General features: G+C 41.4%; 2 protein-coding genes across 28 annotated transcripts in view; one reads left to right on the top strand and one right to left on the bottom strand.

Annotated features, from left to right (window-relative positions):
- The window catches only part of LOC101925346 (lysosomal phospholipase A and acyltransferase), a 188799-nt gene that overhangs the window by 132168 nt on the left and 34275 nt on the right, over positions 1–22356 (bottom strand). For 26 of the 27 annotated variants that reach the window (XR_012429038.1, XR_012429041.1, XR_012429040.1 and 23 more), the window contains exons 2-3: positions 11120–12254; positions 7608–7770 (exon numbers count right to left, since the gene is read on the bottom strand). Coding sequence is in view for 18 of the 27 variants with exons in the window: in XM_065537315.1 (XP_065393387.1) it covers positions 7608–7770; positions 11120–12254 (1298 nt within the window). In the remaining 9 variants the exon portion in view is untranslated. The remainder of the gene's footprint in view (positions 1–7607; positions 7771–11119; positions 12255–22356) is intronic. The other variant, XM_074027426.1, reaches the window with a different exon arrangement.
- LOC102136325 (ubiquitin-conjugating enzyme E2 N-like) lies at positions 1163–1802 on the top strand. The gene has a single exon (XM_005592341.5). The coding sequence runs from the start codon at positions 1187–1189 to the stop codon at positions 1643–1645; it is 459 nt and encodes a 152-aa protein (XP_005592398.1). The 5' UTR covers positions 1163–1186; the 3' UTR covers positions 1646–1802.

Genomic DNA, 22356 nt, shown 5'->3' with positions numbered 1-22356 from the left:
GTTGCCACAAATGACAGGATTTCATTCTTTTTTTATGCCTGAATAGTATTGTATTGTGCCTATCTGTCACATTTTCTTTATTCATTCATCAGTTGATGGACAGTTAGGTTGATTCCATATCTTGGCTACTGTGATCTCTTCAATATACTGATTTCCTCTTCTGTAGATGAATTCCCAACAGTGGAATTGCTGGATCATACGGTAGTTCCATTTTTAAATTTTTTGAGCAACCTTTAGACTGTTTTCCATCATGGCTATATTAGTTTACATTCCCATTAGCAGTGTAAAGGATCTTTTATTCTTTTATTTTTGAGGGTTTTTCCTTGACTTACTACTCTTCCTGATGGATGAAAGTATGTGTGGGTTAGCAGCTCTGCTATACACTACACCAGAATCTCTTCTATTACACATTCCTCACCTTACCCCACCCTCCATCCTCTATCACCGCTCTTTGAAGTTTATAGACCAAAGTTTGTGTTCTTCTTTGCTTGTTTGGGTGTTACCAATAGATTTTTGGCTGTTTCCTCACATCCTACACACACATACATTTTGTTTATTTTGTTAGTTATTGGGGGAAGATTGCGATACTACTTCATTTTACTATCTAAAAGTTATTTTTCTAATATCGAGGGGAAAATAAGCAGTACACATGACAGCAGGTCATTTAAAAGGGAAAGTGGAACTGATACCTGATTCTATATACTCCAACATATTTGCAGAGATGTGCAATGTATGGAACACTATACTAGTATATGCCCACCTTGTGAGACTACATTTTTTCCCTTTAACAGAGGTGGTTCTTCTCCAGCAACTGAGAAGAGCTGGTAGTTTTCTCCACTATTCTGAGGATTTTAAATTCTCAGAAAGAGAGAAAGGCATCAGTTATTCCAGACTGGTCTGAGCCTCACACATAAAAGTGGTATGTTTAGGTCAGGTGCAGTGGCTCACACCTGCAATCCCAGCACTTTGGAAGACTGAGGCAAGAGGAATGCTTGACCCTAGGAGTTCAAGACCAAACCGGGCAATACAGTGAGACCCTGTCTCTACTTAAAAAAACAAACAAAAAAAGTGCCTTGATTGTGCTCGGTATCTGCTGGCTTGTTTCTTTTTGTCTTTTAAAAGTTTTGTGGCGTGAGGCGAGCGCACCTGGAGATGAGACCAGAGGCCGAACTCGGGTTCTGACAAGATGGCTGGGCTGCTCCGCAGAATCATCAAGGAAACCCAGCGTTTGCTGGCAGAACCAGTTTCTGGCATCAAAGCAGAACCAGATGAGAGCAACGCCCGTTATTTTCATGTGGTCACTGCTGGCCCTCAAGATTCCCCCTCTGAGGGAGGGACTTTTAAACTTGAGCTACTCCTTCCTGAAGAATACCCAATGGCAGCCCCTAAAGTACGTTTCATGACCAAAATTTATTATCCTATTGTAGACAAGTTGGGAAGAATATGTTTAGATATTTTGAAAGATAAGTGGTCCCCAGCACTGCAGATCCGCACAGTTCTGCTACCGATCCAGGCCTTGTTAAGTGCTCCCAATCCAGATGATCCATTAGCAAATGATGTAGTGGAGCAGTGGAAGACCAACGAAGCCCAAGCCATAGAAACAGCTAGAGCATGGACTAGGCTATATGCCATGAGTAATATTTAAATTGATCCGATCATCAAGTGTGCATCACTTCTCCTGTTCTGCCAAGACTTCCTCCTTTTTGTCTGCATTTAATGGACACAGTCTTAGAAATATTACAGAATAAAAAAGCCCAGACATCTTCAGTCCTTTGGTGATTAAATGCACATTAGCAAATCTACGTCTTGTCCTGATTCACTGTCATAGAGCATGATCAGAGGCTAGAAGTATCATCTGGATTGCTGTGAAACGTTTAAAAGCAGTGGCCCCTCCCTGCTTTTATTCATTTCCCCCATCCTGGTTTAAGTATAAAGCACTGTGAATGAAGGTAGTTGTCAGGTTAGCTGCAGGGGTGTGGGTGTTTTTCTTTATTTTATTTTATTTTTTTGAGGGGGGAGGTAGTTTTATTTTAATTTTATGGGCTCCTTTCCCCCTTTTTTGGTGATCTAATTGCATTGGTTAAAAGCAGCTAACCAGGTCTTTAGAATATGCTCTCTAGCCAAATCTAACTTTATTTAGACGCTGTACATGGACAAGCTTGACTGTTTGAACCAAAATGGGAACATTAAACAAACATCACAGCCCTCACTAATAACATTGCTGTCAAGTGTAGATCCCCCCTTCAAAAAAGGCTTGTGACCATTTTGTATGGCTTGTTTGCAAACTTCTGTAAATCTTATGTTTTAATAAAATATTTTTAGTTATTCTAAAAAAAAAGCAAAAAAAAAGTTTTGTTGGCCAGGCACAGTGGCTCACGCCTCTAATCCCAGCACTCTGGGAGGCTGAGGTGGGTGGATCACTTGACGTCAGGAGTTCGAGACCAGCCTGGACAACATGGTAAAAACCCGTCTCTACCAAAATACAAAAAATTAGCCAGGCATGGTGGTGTGTGCCTGTAATCCTAGCTACTCAGGAGGCTAAGGCAGGAGAATCACCTGAACCAGGGAGGCAGAGGTTGCAGTGAGCCAGTATCACATCACTGCACCCCAGGTGATGTAACAGAGTGAGACTCTGTCTCAAAAAACAAAAACAAACAAACAAAAAAAGTTGTTGTGTATAAGAATGTATCAATAAATACTACCAAAAACAATCTACGGATTCAATGCAATCTCTGTCAAAATACCAATGACATTCTTCACAGAAATAGAAAAAATAATCTTAAAATTTAAATTGAACCACCAAAGACCCAAAAGAACCAAAGCTTATCTGAACAAAAAGAACAAAATTAAAGGCATTATACTACTTGACTTCAAAATATATTACAAAATGACAGTAACCAGAAAAGCACAATATTGATATAAAAACAGACACACAGACCCATGTGACAGAATAGAGAGCACAGAAATAAATTCCTGTATTTACAGCTAACTCCTTTTCAACAAAGTTGCTAAGAAGAACATACACTGGGGAAAGGATACCCTCTTCAATACATATGCTGGGAACACTGGATATTCACATGCAGAAGAATGAAATTAGACACCCATCTTTCATAACATACAAAAAAATCAACTCAAAATGGATTAAAGACTTAAATTTAAGATCTAAAACTACAAAACTACTAGAAGAAAACATAGGGGGAAAGCTCCATTACATTGATCTAAGCAAAGATTTTATGAGTAATGTTATAAAATCACAACCAACAAAAACAGAGAAAACAATTTCTATCAACTAAAAAGCTTCTGTACAGCAAAGGAAATAATCAACAGAATGAGGAGATAACCTGTACAATGGCAGAAAATATCTTCAAACTATCCATCCAACAAAGGACTAATACTAAGAATGCACAAGGTACTCAAACAACTCAACAGCCAAGGAACCCTGAACAATCTAACTAAAAAGTGGGCAAAGGATCTAAAACGACATTTCTCAAAAGGAGATATACAAATGGCAAATAGGTATATGAAAAAATGCTCAACATCACTAATCATCAGGGAAATGCAAATCAAAACCACAATGAGACATAATATCACTCCAGTTAGCATGGCTATTTATCAAAATGCAAAAAGAAGGAAAATTCTGGTGTGGATAAGGAGAAAAGGGAATACTGGCACACTGTTATGGGAATGTGAGTACAGCCATTACAGAAAACAGTATGGAGGTTACACAAAAAATTAAAAACAGAACTACCATATGATCCAGCAATTCCACTACAGGGTATATTATATATCCAAAGGAAATGAAATCAGTAGGTTAAAAAGATATTTATGCTGTTTCTTGCAGTATTATTCATAACGGCCAACATATGGAACCAAATTAAGTGTTTGTCAATGGATGAATGGATTTCTAAAATGTGGTATGTATACACAATTGAATACTATTCCACCACAAGAAAAGAGAGAAATCAGCCAGGCCTGGCAGCTCACACCTATAATATCTGTACTTTGGAAGGCCAAGGCAGGAGGATCACTTGAAGCCAGGAGTTTTGAGACCAGCCTGGGCAACAAATCAAGACTCTATCTCCACAAAAAAATTAAAAAGTTAGCCAGATGCAGTGGCATGGACCTGTAGTCCCAGCGACTCAGGAGGCTGAGGCAGGAGAATGCCCTGAGCCTAGGAGTCTGAGGCTGCAGTTAAGTATGATCATGACACTGAACTCCAGCCTAGGTAACAGAGCAAGAGCCTATCTCTTAAAAAAAAAAAAAAAAAAAAAGGTTGGGGGGCAAGGTGGGAGGATCGTTTGAGGCCAAGGGTTCAAGAACAGCCTGGGCAACATAGCAAGACCTACTAAGATAAGCCAACATTTGAATAATAATTAGAGTCACTTAAGTAAACAACAAAATAAAAGGAAAAGGAAATATATACATCTTTTTCTGGCCATGAAGCAAGAAAGAATTTCAGATTGAAAGGGAGCATCAACAGTACTGGAAAAGACTGATAAAGAACTATTAACATTCAGACATACTCTGGTTAAGTCAATCATTTCAAGTATAAAGAAATAATTCTTCAATCAATAAGTTAGAAAACAAAAAGTCACTTACAAGAAGAAAATAAAAACTGCTAATACCAGGAGTTGTAGTCTCCCCTTAAGGAGAGACTCAGCTGTTTTATCTTTGTTTTTGAGAAGTGCCTTGCTGTCACCCAATCTGGAGTGCAGCGTTATGATCACAGATCACTGCAGCCTCAAATTCCTGGGCTCAAAAGATCCTTCCACCTCAGCTTCTGAAAGAGCAGGGACTACAGGCACAAGCTACTTATTGCACTTGGCTATTTTTCAAATTTTTTGTAGAAATAGGGTCGCTCTGTTGCCCAGGCTGAAGTGCAGTGGCACAATCATAGCTCACAGCAGCCTCAAATTCCCGGCTACAGCAATCCTGCTGCCTCAGCCTCTGGAGTAGCTGGGACTACAAGTGTGTGCCACAATGCCCAGCTAATTTTACTCATTTATTTGTTGTCCAGTCTGGTCTCAAACTCCTGGCCTCAAGCAATCCTCTTACCTCAGCATCCCAGTCCACCATGTCACCTGGATTACAGGCATGAGCCACAGCACCAGTTCTGCTTTTGTTTTTTAGAGACATGTTGCCCAGACTGGAGTGCAGTGGCTATTTCCAGCCACAGTCATCATATACCACAGCCCTGAACTCTTGGCTTCCAGCGATACTTAAGCCTCAGTCTCCCCAGTAGCTGGGACTACAAGCACACACCATTGTTCCTGGCTCAGTTTTTGTTTTTGTTTTTTTTAATCTTTTAAAATGCCTTTTTTTTTTTTTTTGAGACAGAGTCTCGCTCTGTCGCCCAGGCTGGAGTGCAATGGCCGGATCTCAGCTCACTGCACGCTCTGCCTCCCGGGTTTACGCCATTCTCCTGCCTCAGCCTCCCGAGTAGCTGGGACTACAGGTGCCCGCCACCTCGCCCAGCTAGCTTTTTGTATTTTTGTTAGTAGAGACGGGGTTTCACCGTTTTAGCCAGGACAATCTCGATCTCCTGACCTCGTGATCCGCCCGTCTCGGCCTCCCAAAGTGCTGGGATTACAGGCTTGAGCCACCGTGCCCGGCCTTAGAATGCTTTTTTTAACGTTGTTTTTTGCTTTTGATCACAGCACATGCATCAGTTTTTTCATTAAAGGAAAACTGTGGAAACAAATCATGTACCCTCCCAAAGAACTTGTTCATTTATACACTTGTAAATAATTTGTTTATTGCTGTGAAAATTAAAGATATAGAAAACTAAGCAACAAACCTGCTTCTTTTATCAAAATGAAATAAGCTCATTTAACAACAAAATATGACTTATGAACAAAATGACAAAATTCTTATGTTTTGTTTTCCTGGCATTTCTTAATACAAATCATTAAAAAACCCATCTAAAATGTAAATCTTTATATGTAAAGAACTATAAAACATGATCAGATAATAATCATAAAGCATAGCTCATAAAAGAGATGATAGTTCGCAGATTTTATTTGTTGAAAATCACTTCAGTGTAATTAGTTTTTCCACTACAGTATTCAATACCATTAAGACAAGAGGGAAAAATGTCTACACAGTTCTAAGAGATTATTATCTACAGTCATTTCTATATTTGAGTATATAAAGGCAAAAAACACATTTTCAAACATGAAAGAACCTATGGAACACAGAATCCAAAGCCCTCCTCACATAAAAACAAAAAAACTTAACAATGAAATAAATAAAAAAGAAGTAGTAGTGAGCATTGAATCTAACTAGAAATAGAACTAAGGCTAAATAATTGGTGGAGAAGTTAGGGAGGATGTAAATTTGAAAGGAAAAATACCATAAGCAAGAAAATTCAGGAGGTAAAGAGTAGAAAAGGTGAAGGAAGTTTAAGAAAGACAATTACCTTACTTTTCAGAGTAGAAGTCAATCCATGCCATCTAAATCTGAAACAATAACTTCAATCTCTCAATAATGTATTTAATCTCTTTTTGTGACCTTAGAAAGATATTTTAGGAATTCTTTTTTTTGAGACAGGGTCTCGTTCTGTTGCCCAGGCTGGAGTGCAGTGGCGTGATCATGGCTCACTACAGCCTCAACCTCCCAGGCTCAATTGATCTTCCCATCTTAGCCTCCGGAATGGCTGGGACTATAGGCATACAACCACCATGCCCAGTTAATTTTTGTATTTTTTTTGTAGAGACTGGGTCTCACTGTATTATCCAGGCTGGCTTCAAATTCCTGGGCTCAAGTGATCCACTTGCCTCAGCCTCACAAAGTACTGGGATTACAGGTGTAATCTCTTTCCTTAAAAAAATCGAATCATTTTTCTAGCTATCCATTCAGTCTTCCACTAAATATATACATAGAGAGTTATCTGGAATGTTAATCAAATGTTAACACTGCTTATTTCTGAGAGGGTTAGATTTTGGGTAATTTGTTGCTTTATTCTTTCTATTTTTCTGTATTAGATTTTATTTATTTATCTATTTAGAGACGGAGTCTAGTTCTGTTGCCCAGGCTGGAGTACAGTGACACGATCTCGGCTTACTGCAACCTCCACCTCCCGAGTTCAAGCAATTCTCCTGCCTCAGCCTGCCGCGTAGCTGGGATTACAGGCACCTGCCAACACGCCCTGCTAATTTTTGTATTTTTAATAGAGACAGGGTTTCACCATGTTGGCCAGGCTGGTCTTGAACTCCTGAGCTCAAGATCCACCTGCCTCGGCCTCCCAAAGTGCTGGGATACAGGCATGAGCCACTGCACCCGGCCTGTATTAAATTTTAAATGAGCATATATTTTATTCATAAATATAATACGGCCGTATTTTTTTGTCAGTAAAACAGCTATTTGGCCGCTGTAATCTTTCCCTAGAGTCTCCCCAGAAGGAAAGTCAGTCCACGAAAGAACATCTTTTAGCCTAGCAAATATAACTCAATGCAGAAGTGTAGTCACATCAACAAGCCCCCAAAACAACAGAGGCTCTCTAGTTTTGAGTTTTTGCTCTTTGTACTCTCTAGTACCTAACTGAATAGATTTGTCTAATCATCACTAGTTGTATGGTATCTGCAAAACAAGCCCCAAAAGTCTCATACCTTCACAACAGGATGTCCCCCAGTAGATGCTTTTACTGCCCCTCGGCTACCTTCAGTTTCATAATGGGCTCGATGATGAGTTTTAGGTTGCACTTCTATTTTCAGTTCACATTGTCCAAAATGAGCTGGTAAAGGCCAGTCTAGTGGAGGTAATGATGATGTGCTACAAACAAAACACACAAAGATGCATGTCACCATACTATTATTGCCAAGCAACGATTCAAATGGCTTCTTTGCCAGCACCAACATTTCTTCCTTTGATCTCTGAAACAATGTATTACAAAATAAAACTTCACTCAGTAAGTTATAATTCTGGTTATGGTGAGTGCTTAATAAATAATTATTTCATCTTTAGAATAAAATCTATTTTATTTCCCAAAGGTGGTACGTGCTTAAAGATAAATAAATTTTAGAAAATAAAAATAAAGGCCAGGTGTGGTGGCTCATGCCTGTAATCCCAGCACTTTGGGGGCTGAGGCAGGCAGATTACCTGAGATCAGGAGTTCGAGACCAGCCTTGCCAGCATGGTGAAACCCCACCTCTAGTAAAACTACAAAAATTTGCTGGGCATGGTGGCACTCGCCTGTAATCCCAGCTACTAGGGAGGCTAAGGCAGGAGAATTGTTTGAGCCCAGGAGACAGAGGCTGCAATGAGCCAAGATTGTACCACTGCACTCCAGCCTGGCCAATAGAGCGAGACTCTGTCTCAAAAAATAATAATAATAGTAAAATAAAACAAAATTTAAAAATCTGTCTTATCTTCATTTTGGTTTCCCACTTTTTTTGAAAAAGACAAATTCTAATAATTTATAAAATTGTAAATTTTTCTCAATTATGTGTATGTACTTAACAAAAATAACCAAAAAATAATAATTCAATTTTTTTAAACAAAGAGGCACATTTCTGTTTATGTGTATCAGTATCTCTCCACATATCCAAACATCTCTCTCTCCGTGTCAGGATGTCTCTCTCCCTCCCTGGTACAATCTGTGGATGTCAACCTATTGAAGTTATCACTTCCCGCACTTCCTCCCTATCGCTCCTTTCCCTACTTCCTCCCTACTGTGCCCTTCCCTGTCTCTCTGAAAAATTGCTTCTGTTCAGCAATATACTGCAATTTGAAGTAAAAATTTAATTTTGGTACATGTTTGGTCGGAAAACAGCCCGTCACTCCAGCATCTCTAAATGTTACTTTTTTTTTACCTTATCAATAAGAACATTTAAATTGCTTAAAGGCCCAAAGGTTCATTTTGATATATTAACATTAAAATATGGATTATAAAAGAAAAACTTCATATGTCTACAGGTCAAGTACAATTTCTAAATTATTTCATTGTTTCCTTCCATGTTCTCAGCCTAGCTTTAAGTCCTACTCCTATGAAATTCAAGGATATTAATTTTTATTAGTCTGAAAAAAATCCAACTTCAACTCTCAGTTACTTCTGTATTTGTTTTGCAGTCTTAAGCAAACCACTAGAAAAATTAAGATAAATTTCAGTAGCAAAGGGATGGGTTCAAAGTTGTCTTCATTACCATAATTCTATTTTTCTAAAGATCAGGATTGAGAAATAAAGATTCTCAATGAGAAAAAAAGCATTGGCCGGGCACGGTGGCTCACACCTGTAATCCCAGCACTTTGGGAGGCCGAGGTGGGAAGATCACCTGACATCAGGAGCCTGGCCAACAAGGGGGAACCCCGTCTCTACTAAAAATACAAAAAAATTAGCCAGGGGTGGTGGCAGGTGCCTGGAATCCCAGCAACTCGGGAGGCTGAGGCAGGAGAATCGCTTGAACCTGGAAGGCAGAGGTTGCAGTGAGCTGAGACCGTGCCACTGCACTCCAGCCTTGGCGACAGTGACATTCCGTCTCAAAAAAAAAAAAAAAGGCCGGGCGCGGTGGCTCAAGCCTGTAATCCCAGCACTTTGGGAGGCCGAGGCGGGTGGATCACGAGGTCAGGAGATCGAGACCATCCTGGCTAACATGGTGAAACCCTATCTCTACTAAAAATACAAAAAACTAGCCGGGCGTGGTGGCGGGCGCCTGTAGTCCCAGCTACTCGGAGGCTGAGGCGGGAGAATGGCGTGAACCCGGGAGGTGGAGCTTGCAGTGAGCTGAGATCCGGCCACTGCACTCCAGCCTGGGCGACAGAGCGAGACTCCATCTCAAAAAAAAAAAAAAAAAAAAAGGAAAAAAATAAAAGAAAAGAAAAACCCCTGGCTGGGCACAGTGGCTCCTGACTATAATCCTGGCACTTTGCAAACTGAGGCAGGAGGATCACTTGAGGCCAGGAATGAGATCAGCCTGAGCAACAAAGCAAGACTCCATCTCTACCCAAAAAAAAAAAAAAAAAATTTTTTTTCCCCCCCAAATAATTGAGTGTGGTGGTATATGCTTATAGTCCCAGCTACTCAGGAGCCTGAGGTATAAGGATTGCTTGAGTCTGGGAGGTCGAACCTGCAGTGAGCTATGATTGCACCACTGCACTCCAGCCTGGGCAACAAGATGCTGTCTCAAAAAAACAAAACAAAAATCCTAACAGGTACAACTCCATGTGGGAATTTAATACATAAAAGTTGTTTTTTCTAATCAATTATAGATTAAATTGATTCTGTAAATGTAATTAATAGGTTCTTTTTTTTTCTTTTTTGTGGGGGGTGGTCCAGACAGGGTCTTACTTTCACCCAGGTTGCAGTGCAGTGGCACGATCTCAGCTCACTGCAGCCTCCATCTCCCATCTCAGGCGATGCTCCCGTCTCAGGCTCCCTAGTACCTGGGACTACAGGTGTGTGCCACCACACCTGGCTAATTTTTATATTTTTTGTAGAGACATGGTTTTGCCACGTCAGCCAGGCTGGTGACTCCTGGACTCAAGTGATTTGCCTGGCAGGGCCTCCCAAAGTTGGGATTACAGGCATGAGATACCACGTCTGGCCCCATATAGTTTTCTTAGTAATTAAATTCATATTATTATCCAAGTTTTACAATAAACTTTTTTTTTTTTTTTTTTTTTGGTAGAAATAGGATGGAGTACAATGGCATGATCATGGTTCACTGCAGCCTTGAAGTTCTGGGCTCAAGCAATCCTTCTACCTCAGCCTCCCAAGCAGCTAGGACTACAGGCACATATTACTATGCCTGGTTAATTCTTTTGTAGAGACAGGATCTTGCTATGTTGCCCAGGCTGGTCTCAAACTCCTGGGCTCAAGCAATCCTCCTGCCTCAGCTTCCCAAGTGCTGGGAATACAAAGCAGAAGCCTCCAAACCCAGCCAGGATTTTTAAATGTAACTTATTATTATCAACAATTCATTGGCTATATACTTTTAAAATTATATTTAACCTATCTAAAAATATTTTTAAGATTCAAACGAAAATAAACATTAAGTTTTTTGGTAGAATTTTTTTAAAAAATAGGAAGAGGAGAAATAGTCAAATCATTATATATTGATAATGTAGTTATATGCCACGACCCATAAACATGAAAAATGACCAGCAGCCATTTCCATCAACTCACCGAAATATAGGGGTGTGGCCAGGCTTTGGTTTGCTCCAGGTAAAGGGTGAAGGAACTGAAAGAAACTGATCACCAGATGAATCTTTCTTTAAAGGATACTGAGATCCAAGGCCATCATCTATTGAAGTCTCCCGGGATAGTGATAAACTTCCTTGGTCATCTGAACAGAGCTCTAATTTTCCTGGTACTATGGCAGCTTGATCTTCAGAAGTTTTCCTTGTTTTCAGAGGGATGTCAGTCTCTACACAGTACTGAAATGGAAAAACTGCAGGGCCAAAGCCTGACCCACCATGGACAGAAGCATTTAGCCAGGTATCTTCTGTCACACTTCCCCTGGGGGAGTGACCAGGAGAAGGAACAGGTGAGTGATGGGGTGAAAGGGACCCAGCATAACAAACTTCAGCACTGGAGTGCCTCCGTTTCCCACAGGGAGACGTGGGCCTTGATGAGGGTCCTGAGGCTGGCCTGGGGCTCAGCCAATTCTCATCAGTGACACTGGATCTAGGAGAGTGGCAAGGAGATTGCCTGGGTGATAATGAGTGTCCAAGTCCATACTGTTGATGCCAAGTTTCTTCTCCAGGGCAGCCCCCTGGAGAGCCACCAGGAGAAGTCAGAGGGGATCCAAGGGTAAATCGGGCTGCAGCTTCATTCAACTCTGAGTCCACATCATCATAAATATGTGAAAGTGATTCACAAGAAGATGCATCAGAGAACCAGCTCCTAGAAGAGATGCTGCTGGCAGGACTAGGACTAAGAGAAGACTCCCGGTAGGATGGCTCAAGAGGAAGATAGAGATGATCTCTAGAAGGCCTTTCCAAAAATTCCCGTTCTGGGTCATTTATCTGTAGGTCATCTTCATGTGCATCTATTTCTTGATGACAGTTAGGAGAGATAGATGTAATTTGAATACTTGGGCACTCAAAGGGTTTGGGACCACCTAATGGGCTATATTTAGATTCAGGACTCTCACAAGTTCCTTCATAGTTTTTGTGACTTTGGAGCTGAAACGATGGTGACAAAACAGAAGAGTGAGACGGTAATCCATGATGTGGTAAGCAAAGTGGTGTGTTTAAAGTAGATGGAGGTGGATCTACATTAAAGATGTAAATGGATGCACAATCATCTGGCTCAAGATCTATGGGAAGGAAGGCAAAAAAAAAAGAAAACCAACAAAACAAGAAATTAGAAAACTCAGATGTATAAATTACTCGATGAGAAAGTAAATAATAACAATCTTGAGAGAAAAAAGTGAGATATAAAATGTATGTCATCAGCTCCACTAAAGAGGCGGCATGTGTGTGTTTTTTCAATGCATCTGGTTATTTCTGCAGATATGTGTGATTATTACATATACAATTACATATGTAATTTTTCCTTTTTATTTCCACATTTTCTAAAAAGATAATCAGGAAAAATTATGCTCTGAAAAAGATTTTATTCTTTTTTTTTTGAGACAGGGTCTCACTCTGTCACCTAGACTGGTGTGCAATGGTGTGATTATAGCTCACTGAAGCCTCACCCTCCCATCCCAGGCTCAAGTGATCCTTTCCTCAGCCTCCGGAGTAGCTGGGACACAGGTACATGCCACACTCCTGGTTACTTTCTATTGTCATTTTTGGTAGATACATGGCCTTGCTTTGTTGCCCAGGCTGGGCTCAAGCTATCCTCTCACCTTAGCCTCCCAAAGTGCTGGGATTACAGGTGTGAGGGAGCCTCTGTGCCCAGCCCAATAAATGTATTTAAAAAAAAAAAAATCACATCCATAATTCTAAAAAATACTCATAGAATTACAGGTTGCAGTGAGCTGAGATCACACCACCATACTCCAGCCTGGGTGACACAGCAAGACTCCGTCTCAAAAAAAAAAGAAAAGAAAAGAAAAGAAATGAGATATTCCTAGGCTACAGTGAACAGAAAATCCAACTCAATGTAGCTGAAAAAGGGGGAGGGGACACAAGCTGAATATCCCTTATCCAAAATGCTTGGGGCCAAAAGTGTTTAGGAATTTGGATTTTTTTTTTTGGCCCATTTACATATACACAATGAGATATCTTGATATGGGACCCAAGTCTAAACATGAAATTCATTTATGTTTCATATATACCTTATATATATAGCCTGAAAGGTAATTTTGGATAATATTTTTTAATAATTTGGTGAATGAAAAAAAGTCTGTGTTAAGAATTCTCCACTTGTGGCATCATGTCAGAGCTAAGAAGTGTAGGATATTGGAACATTCCAGATTTTGAATATGACCTGTATATATTATCCAACTTAACAACCTGCATTATCAACCTGTATATATTTATCCAACACAACAAGAAGTCAAAGGTAGGAGAGCTCCAAAAGTGGGTTTTTCTTTGTTTTTGTTTTTGGTTTTCTTCCTTTGAGATGGAGTCTTGCTCTGTCACCCAGGCTGGAGTGCAGTGAGTGGCGCAATCTTGCCTCCTGGGTTCAAGTAATTCTCCTGCCTCCTGCCTCAGCCTCCTGAGTAGCCGGGACTACACGCACTCGCCACCACGCCTAATTTTTTTTTTTTTTTCCTGAGACAGAGTCTCACTCTGGCTGGAATGCAATGGCGTGATCTTGGCTCACTGCAACCTCCGCCTCACAAGTTCAGGTGATTCTCAAACCTCAGCCTCCCAAATAGCTGGAATTACAGGCGCCTGTCACAACACTCGGCTAATTTTTGTATTTTTAGTAGAGACAGTTTTCCATGTTGTCCAGGCTGGTCTCAAACTCCTGACCTCAAGTGATCTACCCGCCTTGGCCTCCCAAAGTGCTGTGATTACAACCATGAGCCACCATGCCCGGACTTTTTTTTTTTTTTTTTTCGAGACCAGGTCTCGCTCTGTCACCCAGGCTGGAGTGCAGTGGTACACTCATAGCTCACTGCTGCCTAAAACTCCCGGGTCAAGCGATCCTCCCACCTCAATCTTTTGGGTAGCTGAGACCACAGGTGCATGCCACCATTCCCAGCACATTTTTTTTTCTTTTTTTTGTAGAGACAGGGTCTCGTTTTGTTGCCCAAGCTAATCCTGAACTCCTGGGCTCAGGCAATCCAACTGCTCCAGCCTCCCAAAGTGCTGGGATTACAGTTCAACAATGTCCTTCAGAAATGTTTCTTTATTCCACTTTGCCATTTTTGGGGTGCTAACTTTGTGCTGTTCATTTTTCAATCACATATACCTATTCTATCTACACTGGAAACAACATGATTCAGTTTATTCATTTAACAAAATTTTTTTTAGCAACTACTATGTAAGCAGGCATATTCTGAATATTAAAAACACCATGGTAAACAAAACAAAGTCCTCTCCTCATGGAGCTTACATTTCAGTAAAATATGTCAGGCAGTGATATTTGCTATAAGAGAAAATAAAACGGGAAAAAATACAGAGGACGTGAAGATGTTAATTTAATAGGAAAGTTTGGAAAGCCTTCTCTAATATTTGAGGAAACAGCAGAAGAATATTAATGTAACTGAGCTATACAGAAAGTTAGCAGCATAATACAGGCAGAGGATAATAGTAAGTGCAAAGACCTGAGGTAGAGCATTGTTGAAGTGCACTGTGAGAAAAAGCGAGGCCAGTGGGACTTTTGAGTAAGGAGGTAGAATAACGAGTAAGGCAGAATAAATGAGTAAGGAGGCAGAATAATGAGGGCCAGGGGTGGTCAGGGAGAGAGCAGTCAGGTAAGGCCTTGCGAAATGGGAAACCACTGGAGCATTCCAAACAGAAAAGTATCATCATCTGATATATATGATCTGATATAAACTTAGGAGGCTACTGTAATCACCCAGGTGAGAAATGATGGAATACAGGACCTAAGTGGTAGTGAGTGGTAAAAGTAGAAGCAGCATTAAGAAGTCAGATTTTGGATTAAGGTAGTGCTGATGGAACTTCGTTGACTGGATGTGAAAGAACAGTCAAGGGTGACACCAAGGTTTAAAGCCTTGAACTATTATTAAAAACACAGTATTGGCCGGGCGCGGTGGCTCACGCCTATAATCCCAGCACTCTGGGAGGCTGAGTCGGGCAGATCACGAAGTCAGGAGATCGAGACCATCCTGGCTAACACGGTGAAACCCCATCTCTACTAAAAATACAAAAAATTAGCCAGGCGTGGTGGCAGGCGCCTGTGGTCCCAACTGCTCGGGAGGCTGAGGCAGGAGAATGGCATGAACCTGGGAGGCGGAGCTTGCAGTGAGCCGAGATCGCGCCACTGCACTCTAGCCTCGGGAACAGAGCAAGACTCCATCTCAAAAAAAACAAAAACAAAAAATAAAAAAAACACAGTATTGGCTGGGTGCAGTGGCTCACACCTGTAATCCCAGGGCTTTGAGAGGCCGAGGCAGGCAGATCATGAGGGGTCAGGAGATCGACACCATCCTGGCTAACACGGTGAAACCCTGTCTCTACTGAAAACACAAAAAATTAGCCGGGCGTGGTGGTGGGCGCCTGTGGTCCCAGCTGCTCGGGAAGTTGAGGCGAGAGAATGGCGTGAACCCAGGAGGCGGAGATGCAGTAAGCCGAGATCGTGCCACTGCACTCCAGGCCGGGCAACAGAGAGAGACTCTGTCTCAAACAAAAACAAAAACAAAAACAAACACACACACACACACACACACACACACACACACACAAAGAAAATTTATTTCTGAAATTTTCTGAATTTCTGAAAGAATAGTAATTACTGAAATAAAGTGAGACAGACTTGAGATAAGAAACCAAAACTTCTACTCTGTACATATTAAATATGAGATTTCAGTAAGCTTTCCAAGAGGAAATGTCAAGTAGATATTTGTACATAAGAACACAAGCTAGTTATGTAAAATTGTGAGTCATTAATGTATACTTGAAATTTATGCCATAAGACCAAAAGATCACTAAGAAATTAGTACAAATAGAGAAGAAAGCAGGCAACTGAGGCACAAGGAACTCCAAAGTTTAGGATTAGGGAGAAAAAGAAGAATGAGTTAAGAGGTTAGAAGAGACATCAGTGAAACGGAAGAATAACCGAAAGAATGCAGCATCCCACAAGCCAAGTGAAGAAGGTGCTCATTCATTCACCATCTATTAATAATGTGATTAATATTTTATAGAAACTGTTCTAGATGGTAGGTACATAAAAAGTAAATAAGACACATATGGTCCCTGCTTTCATTAAGCAGTCTCAGTCTCAGGAGAGACTGACAAAAACACAAATTAAAAATGGTAAGTGTTACTAAGCGGTAGAAGAGAGAATTAGAGAAGGAACACATTTTACAGAGTACAAAGATGGCCTTTTTGAGAAGGTAGCATGTAAGCTAAAACCTGAAAGATAAATAGGAACCAGCAAGCAAAGAAAGGGAGTCAGTGGGGCTGGGGAGAGAAGGTGATGGTTCCAACACAGGAGAATAGGCATAAACAGTCTGAGACAAATAACACCTTGGTTTCTTTAAGAAACGCCCAAGATGGCTAGAGTTAACAACTGAAAGCGTAGAGCCAGAAGAAGCCAAGACCTAGAAGAACCGTAGTAAGGAGTTTGGATTTTATTCAAAGAATAATGGAAACCATGTAAGAATTTTAAAAAGGGGAATGACATGATTTCTATTATATTTGAGAACAACTTCAACTGCTGTTATCTCCAGTACCTACCAAGTAAGTCCCTGACATTTATTAGGTCTATAATAAACCATTTGTTCAAGTTTTTGGGGCCAAGCATGGTGGCTCACACCTGTAATCCCAGAACTTTGGGAGGCCAAGGCAGGCAAATGGCTTGAGTTCAGGAGTTCAAGACCAGCCTGGACGATGTGGCAAAAACCCATTCCTAAAAAAAAAAAAAAAATACAAAAGTGAGCCAGGCATGTCTAAATACAAAAATTAGACTACAGGCTGGTGCTGTAGTCCCAGGTACCTAAGGGACTGAGGCAGGAGGGTCATTTGAGCCTGAGATTCAGAGGTTGCTGTAAGCCAAGATAGCGCCACTGCACTCCAGCCTCGATGACAGAGCCAGACCCCGTCAAAATAAATAAATAAATAAATAAATAAATAAATAAATAAATAAATAAATAAGGTTGTTGGAATTGCTTCCCTTAGAGAATCTATGTTACTCCTAAGTTATGTCAGCAAAATCCTCAATTAGGAATTTTTGAGCCATGTTTCTTGGCAATGCTATCAGACTGTTGAATTACGATGACAGCTAAAACTTTCTAAAACTTAGCTCACAATGTCAACTATCTAAATGGTGCTCAAGCGCACAGAAGTAAAACAAGCCTCTGAACACTCAAAATATACAGCATAAAGCTCATGTGTTTAACTCACAGAAATTTTCCTTGGCCCCTTGTTCAGATCCTCTCTACTCAATTTTAGATCCCATAATATTATATGCTCATCTAGTCCACAGATTAGAAGCAGGAAATCTAAAACGAGAGAAGATGGTTGCAAAGAAAAGGAAAGAGACAGGAAAAACTAGCAAACAGTTTTTCAAAGGGCATAGCACCTTGAAGTCATGCAGAACAACTGTTCTTTACTAATTTCATCTAATCGTATTGCTTATTTTCAAACTGCCTTTTTCCTTAAGAATGTACTTGATTAAATAGGAAAAATTAATTAAATCCCAACCCTTTGAGAAAAAAAGGACAGAAAGTCACCCATGGAATTACAGTTTATTCAAATGTAATTATTGTATCAGCCCATTTCAGTTGTTGACTAATGCTGAAATCCACACCCTTCTCCCAAATAAACTGTAGATGGAGCAAACATATTCTACGTCAGAATGATGTCTTAAAGTACTGCAGAGATCTGAACACAAAATTTGTGGGAATGCTGCTTTATCTTTTTCCCAAGTGTCCAACCTCTGGAAATGATACAAGCAGCTACTACAATCTATGACAAACAGTCCTAGATCCAGATTTCCAAGTCTAGAGTTCTCAAATTCAAGGTACTTCAGAAATTTCACCATCTCAAGAATTACTTGTTCCATGTTCCTTCAACCACCAGATGGCCCCATGCAAGCATACAGTAATCTGGACAACCCAAGTTGTCTTATGAATGTTTTTATGTATAGTACGAAGCAGAGGTTGGCAAAATACAGTCCATGTGCCAAATCTGGCCTTGGTGGTAGGTCACATTTAAAATCATTAGTTTGTAGGCTATAGAAAGCCTACAAACAATAGTTTGTCTTTCTATAGCCGACAAGCTAATGGTTTTAAATGGTTTCAAAAAATTGTTTTTAACTGTGTCATGACAAAAAAAAAGTTATGATTCAAATTCTGGCATTCATAAATAAAGTTTTATTGAAACACAGCCATGCTCATTCATTTATATACTATCTATGGTTATTTTCACACAAGGGTAGAGCTGAGTAGCTGTCAAAGGGACCACATGTACTACCCCTTATTCCTTCACATTGCTGCTTGATGGACACAAATTGCAGTAACAAAGTTCTAATGAGAGCAACGCATACGTATATACTGTGACTTTAAAAAAATTTTACTAGTGCATAACACAAAAAGAAAAGTAGACTTTGAATGTTGCCCTCTTAAAGCATAGTAGAGTGTGGTTATACCGTTACTAAATTAGATGTGCAATAACATTATGGCCATATATATATATATATATATATATACACACACACACACATACACATGCATTACCACAGTAATCATTACCACAGTAAATCAGTCATCATAATACTCCCAACTCATAGGAAAAGAATAATACTCCCAACTCATAGGAAAAGAAAAAAAATTTTTTTAAACCTAATCAGGTGTGGTGGCTCACGCCTGTGATCCCAGCACTTTGGGAGGCCAAGCAGGGCAGATAACTTGAGGTCAGGAGTCCGAGACCAGTCTGGCCAACATGGTGAAACCCTGTCTCTACTAAAAATACAAAAATTAGCTGGGCATGGTGCCACACACCTCTAATCCCAGCTACTTGGAAGGCTGAAGCAGCGGAATCAGTTGAACCCAGGAGGCGGAGGTCGCAGTAAGCCGAGATTGCACTACTACTGCACTCCAGCCTGGGTGACAAGAGCAAGAGTCCGTCTCCCAAAAAAAAAAAAAAAAAAAAAAAAACCACAGAGAGAGAAAATAAAATGGCTCATTTGTTAGCAAAGTAAAGAAAGTCATTTACTGGGGCCAGGCCCAGTGGCTCACGCCTGTAATCCCAGCACTTTGAGAGGCCGAGGCTGGCGGATTACGAGGTCAGGAGTTCGAGACCGGCCTAGCCAGCATGGCAAAACCTCGTCTTTACTAAAATACAAAAATTAGCCAGGTGTAGTGGCGGGCGTCTGTAATCCCAGCTACTTGGGAGGCTGAGGCAAGGAGAACCACTTGAACCCGGGAGGCGGAGGTTGCAGTGAGCTGAGATTGCAGCACTGCACTCCAGCCTGGGTGACAGAGTAACACTCGGTCTCAAAAAAAAAAAAAAAAAAAAGAAAGTCATTTACTGATGGTGAGTTATTTAAATTGTATTTGACTGGAGAAATCAAAGAAATATGTTCAGAGAAAAACTTACAAGACTATTAGCCTTTCAGCAAGAACAACTGGTAGAAAAACTGAGGACACTGGTAGCAACATTAATAGGTTAATTACAAAATAAGACAAACGATTTCCTTAAAAAGTGGTTTTCTGGCTGGGCGCAGTGGCTCATGACTGTAATCCCAGCACTTTGGGAGGCCAAGGCAGGTGGATCACAAGGTCAGGAGTTCGAAATCATCCTGGCCAACATGGTGAAACCCCACCCCTACTAAAAATACAAAAATCATCTGGGCATGGTGGCACATGCCTGTAACCCCAGCAACATGGGAGGCTGAGGCAGAGGCAGAAGAATGGTTTGAACCAGGGAGTTGGAGGTTGCAGTGAGCCAAGATCACGCCACAGCACTCCAGTCTGGCAACAGAACAAGATTCCGTCTCCAAAAAAAAAAAAGGTGGTTTTCCTTGGCCCTTGATGTGCTGCCAGATGTTACCAGCATCTGCTCAGTTGTTATTTATTGAAGAGCCAATGCTGAGTTTAAAGTAATTAAACAATTAGCCTCCATGAACAGTGTGAAAGAAACAACTTAAAGTAAAAGCATTTTCAAAGAAGTAAAGAAAACACTAATTTAGGCAGGAGGAGCCAAGAAGGCCGATTAGAAGCCACTCCAGTCTGCGGTTCCCACTGAGAACAAAAATGGCCAGTGAATCCTGCTCCATCAACTGAGGTATCCAAGTTATTTCACTGGGACTGACTAGGTGGTTGGTGTGACCCACACAGAGCTAGGAAAAGCAAGGTGGAGCAACAACCTGACCCGGTAGCCACAAAGGCAAACTCCCACACCCAACCAAGGGAGATGGTGAGTGACTGTGCTACCCCATGCGGGAAACCAGACTTTTTCCACAGATCCGTACATCCCATGGATCAAGAGATCCCCTCATGAGCCTATGCCACCAGGGCCTTGGGACCCAAGCACAGAGCTGTGTAACCTGCTCAGGTTGTGGCCAGCAGCAGCAGGCTGGACACTGCCTAAGACTACCAAGTTCCCATGGAAAGGGGCAGTTGCCATCACTGCGGTTCCTGTCTGCCGTTTTGCTCTGCTGGTGTTGGGGAGACCTGGCAGTTTGGACCAAGAGGAATTCCCCACAGCGCAACACAGTGGTGGTGGCAGATTGTGGCCAGGTTGTTTCCTTAGGTGGGACCCAGACCCTTCCCTCCTCACCAGGCGAAACTTCCTTGCAGGAAATGCAGGAACTCTAGCCAGGAGTTTATGGACAGAACTCTGATATCCTGGGAAGAAGCCTCTGCGGGTAGGGGTGGCTATGGTCTCACGGTTCAGCTGACCTAGTCTTTCCTGCCTGTTGGCAGTCCAGACGAGAATTCTCCCCATCACAGCTGAACCTGCTCACCCAAGGGGCAGCCAGACTGCTTCTTTAAGCAGGTCCCTGATCCCATCCCTCCTGACTGGGTGAGACCTCCCAACAGGGGTCGCCAGGCACCTCATACAGGAGCATTCCAGCCAGCATCAGCTCCGTGCCCTCTGGGATGAAGGTCCCAGAGGAAGGAGTAGTCAGCCATCTTTGCTGTTCTGCAGCCTCCATTGCTTATACCTCCAGGTGCGGGAGGGGGCAGATGAATTAGGTCTGGAGTGGTCCCCTAGTAAACTGCAGCAGCCCTATCCTATGGAAGAGGGGCCTTATTATTAAAAGAAAAACAAACAGAAAGCAACAACATCAACAAAAAAGATCCCATAAAAATCCCATCCAAAGGTCAGCAGCCTCAAAGATCAAAGGCAGATAAATCCACAAAGATGAGAAAGAATCAACACAAGAATGCTAAAATCTCAAAGAGCCAGAGTGTCTCTTCTCTAAATGATCGCAACACTTCTCCATCAAGGGCAGAGAACTGGGTTGAGAGGCTGAGAAGAATGAATTGACAGGCTTCAAAAGGTAGGTAATAACAAACTTCACTGAGCTAAAGGGGTATGTTCTAACCCAATGCAAAGAAGCGCAAAACTACGATAAACATTACAGGAGCTGTTAACCAGAATGGCTAGTTTAGAGAGGAACATAAATGACCTGACTGAGCTGAAAAACACAACAAGAGAGCTTCACAATTACAACCACAAGTATCAATAGCTGAACAGACCAGGCAGAGGAAAGGATTATCAGAGCCTGAAGACTATCTTGCTGAAATAAGACAGGCAAACAATGCTAGAGGAAAAGAAAAAAAAATGAAAAGAAATGAACAAAATCTCCAAGAACTATGGGATTACGTAAAAAGACTGAACCTGGTCAGGTGAGGTGGCTCACGCCTGTAATCTCAGCACTGTGGGAGGCCAAGGCAGGTGGATCACAAGACCATGAGTTCAAGATCAGCCTGACCAAGATGGTGAAACCCCATCTCTACTAAAAATATAAAAATTAGCCAGGCATGGTGGTGCATGCCTGTAGTCCCAGCTACTCAGGAGGCTGAGGCAGAAGAATTGCTTGAACCCAGGAGGCAGAGGTTGCAGTGAGCCAAGATCGTGCCACTGCACTCTAGCCTGGGCAACAGAGCGAGACTCCATCTCAAAAAAAAAAAAAAAAAAAGACCAAACCTATGACTGGGGTAACTGAAAGAGACGGGGAAAACGGAACCAGGTCGGAAGACATACTTCATGGTATCATCCATGAGAACTTCCCCAACCTAGAAAGATAGGCCAACATTCAAATTCAGAAAATCCACAGAAACCCAGTAAGATACTCCATGAGAAGATCAATCCCAAAACACATTA

This window comes from Macaca fascicularis, chromosome 20 (assembly GCF_037993035.2).
Source record: "Macaca fascicularis isolate 582-1 chromosome 20, T2T-MFA8v1.1".
Taxonomy (NCBI): domain Eukaryota; kingdom Metazoa; phylum Chordata; class Mammalia; order Primates; family Cercopithecidae; genus Macaca; species Macaca fascicularis.
The sequence above is the reverse complement of the archived record's forward strand: the minus strand, read 5'-3'. Positions and strand labels throughout refer to the sequence as shown.

Coding starts and splice junctions, on each gene's coding strand:
- LOC102136325 (XM_005592341.5), top strand. CDS start 1,187: ATGGCTGGGCTGCTCCGCAGAATCATCAAGGAAACCCAGCGTTTGCTG.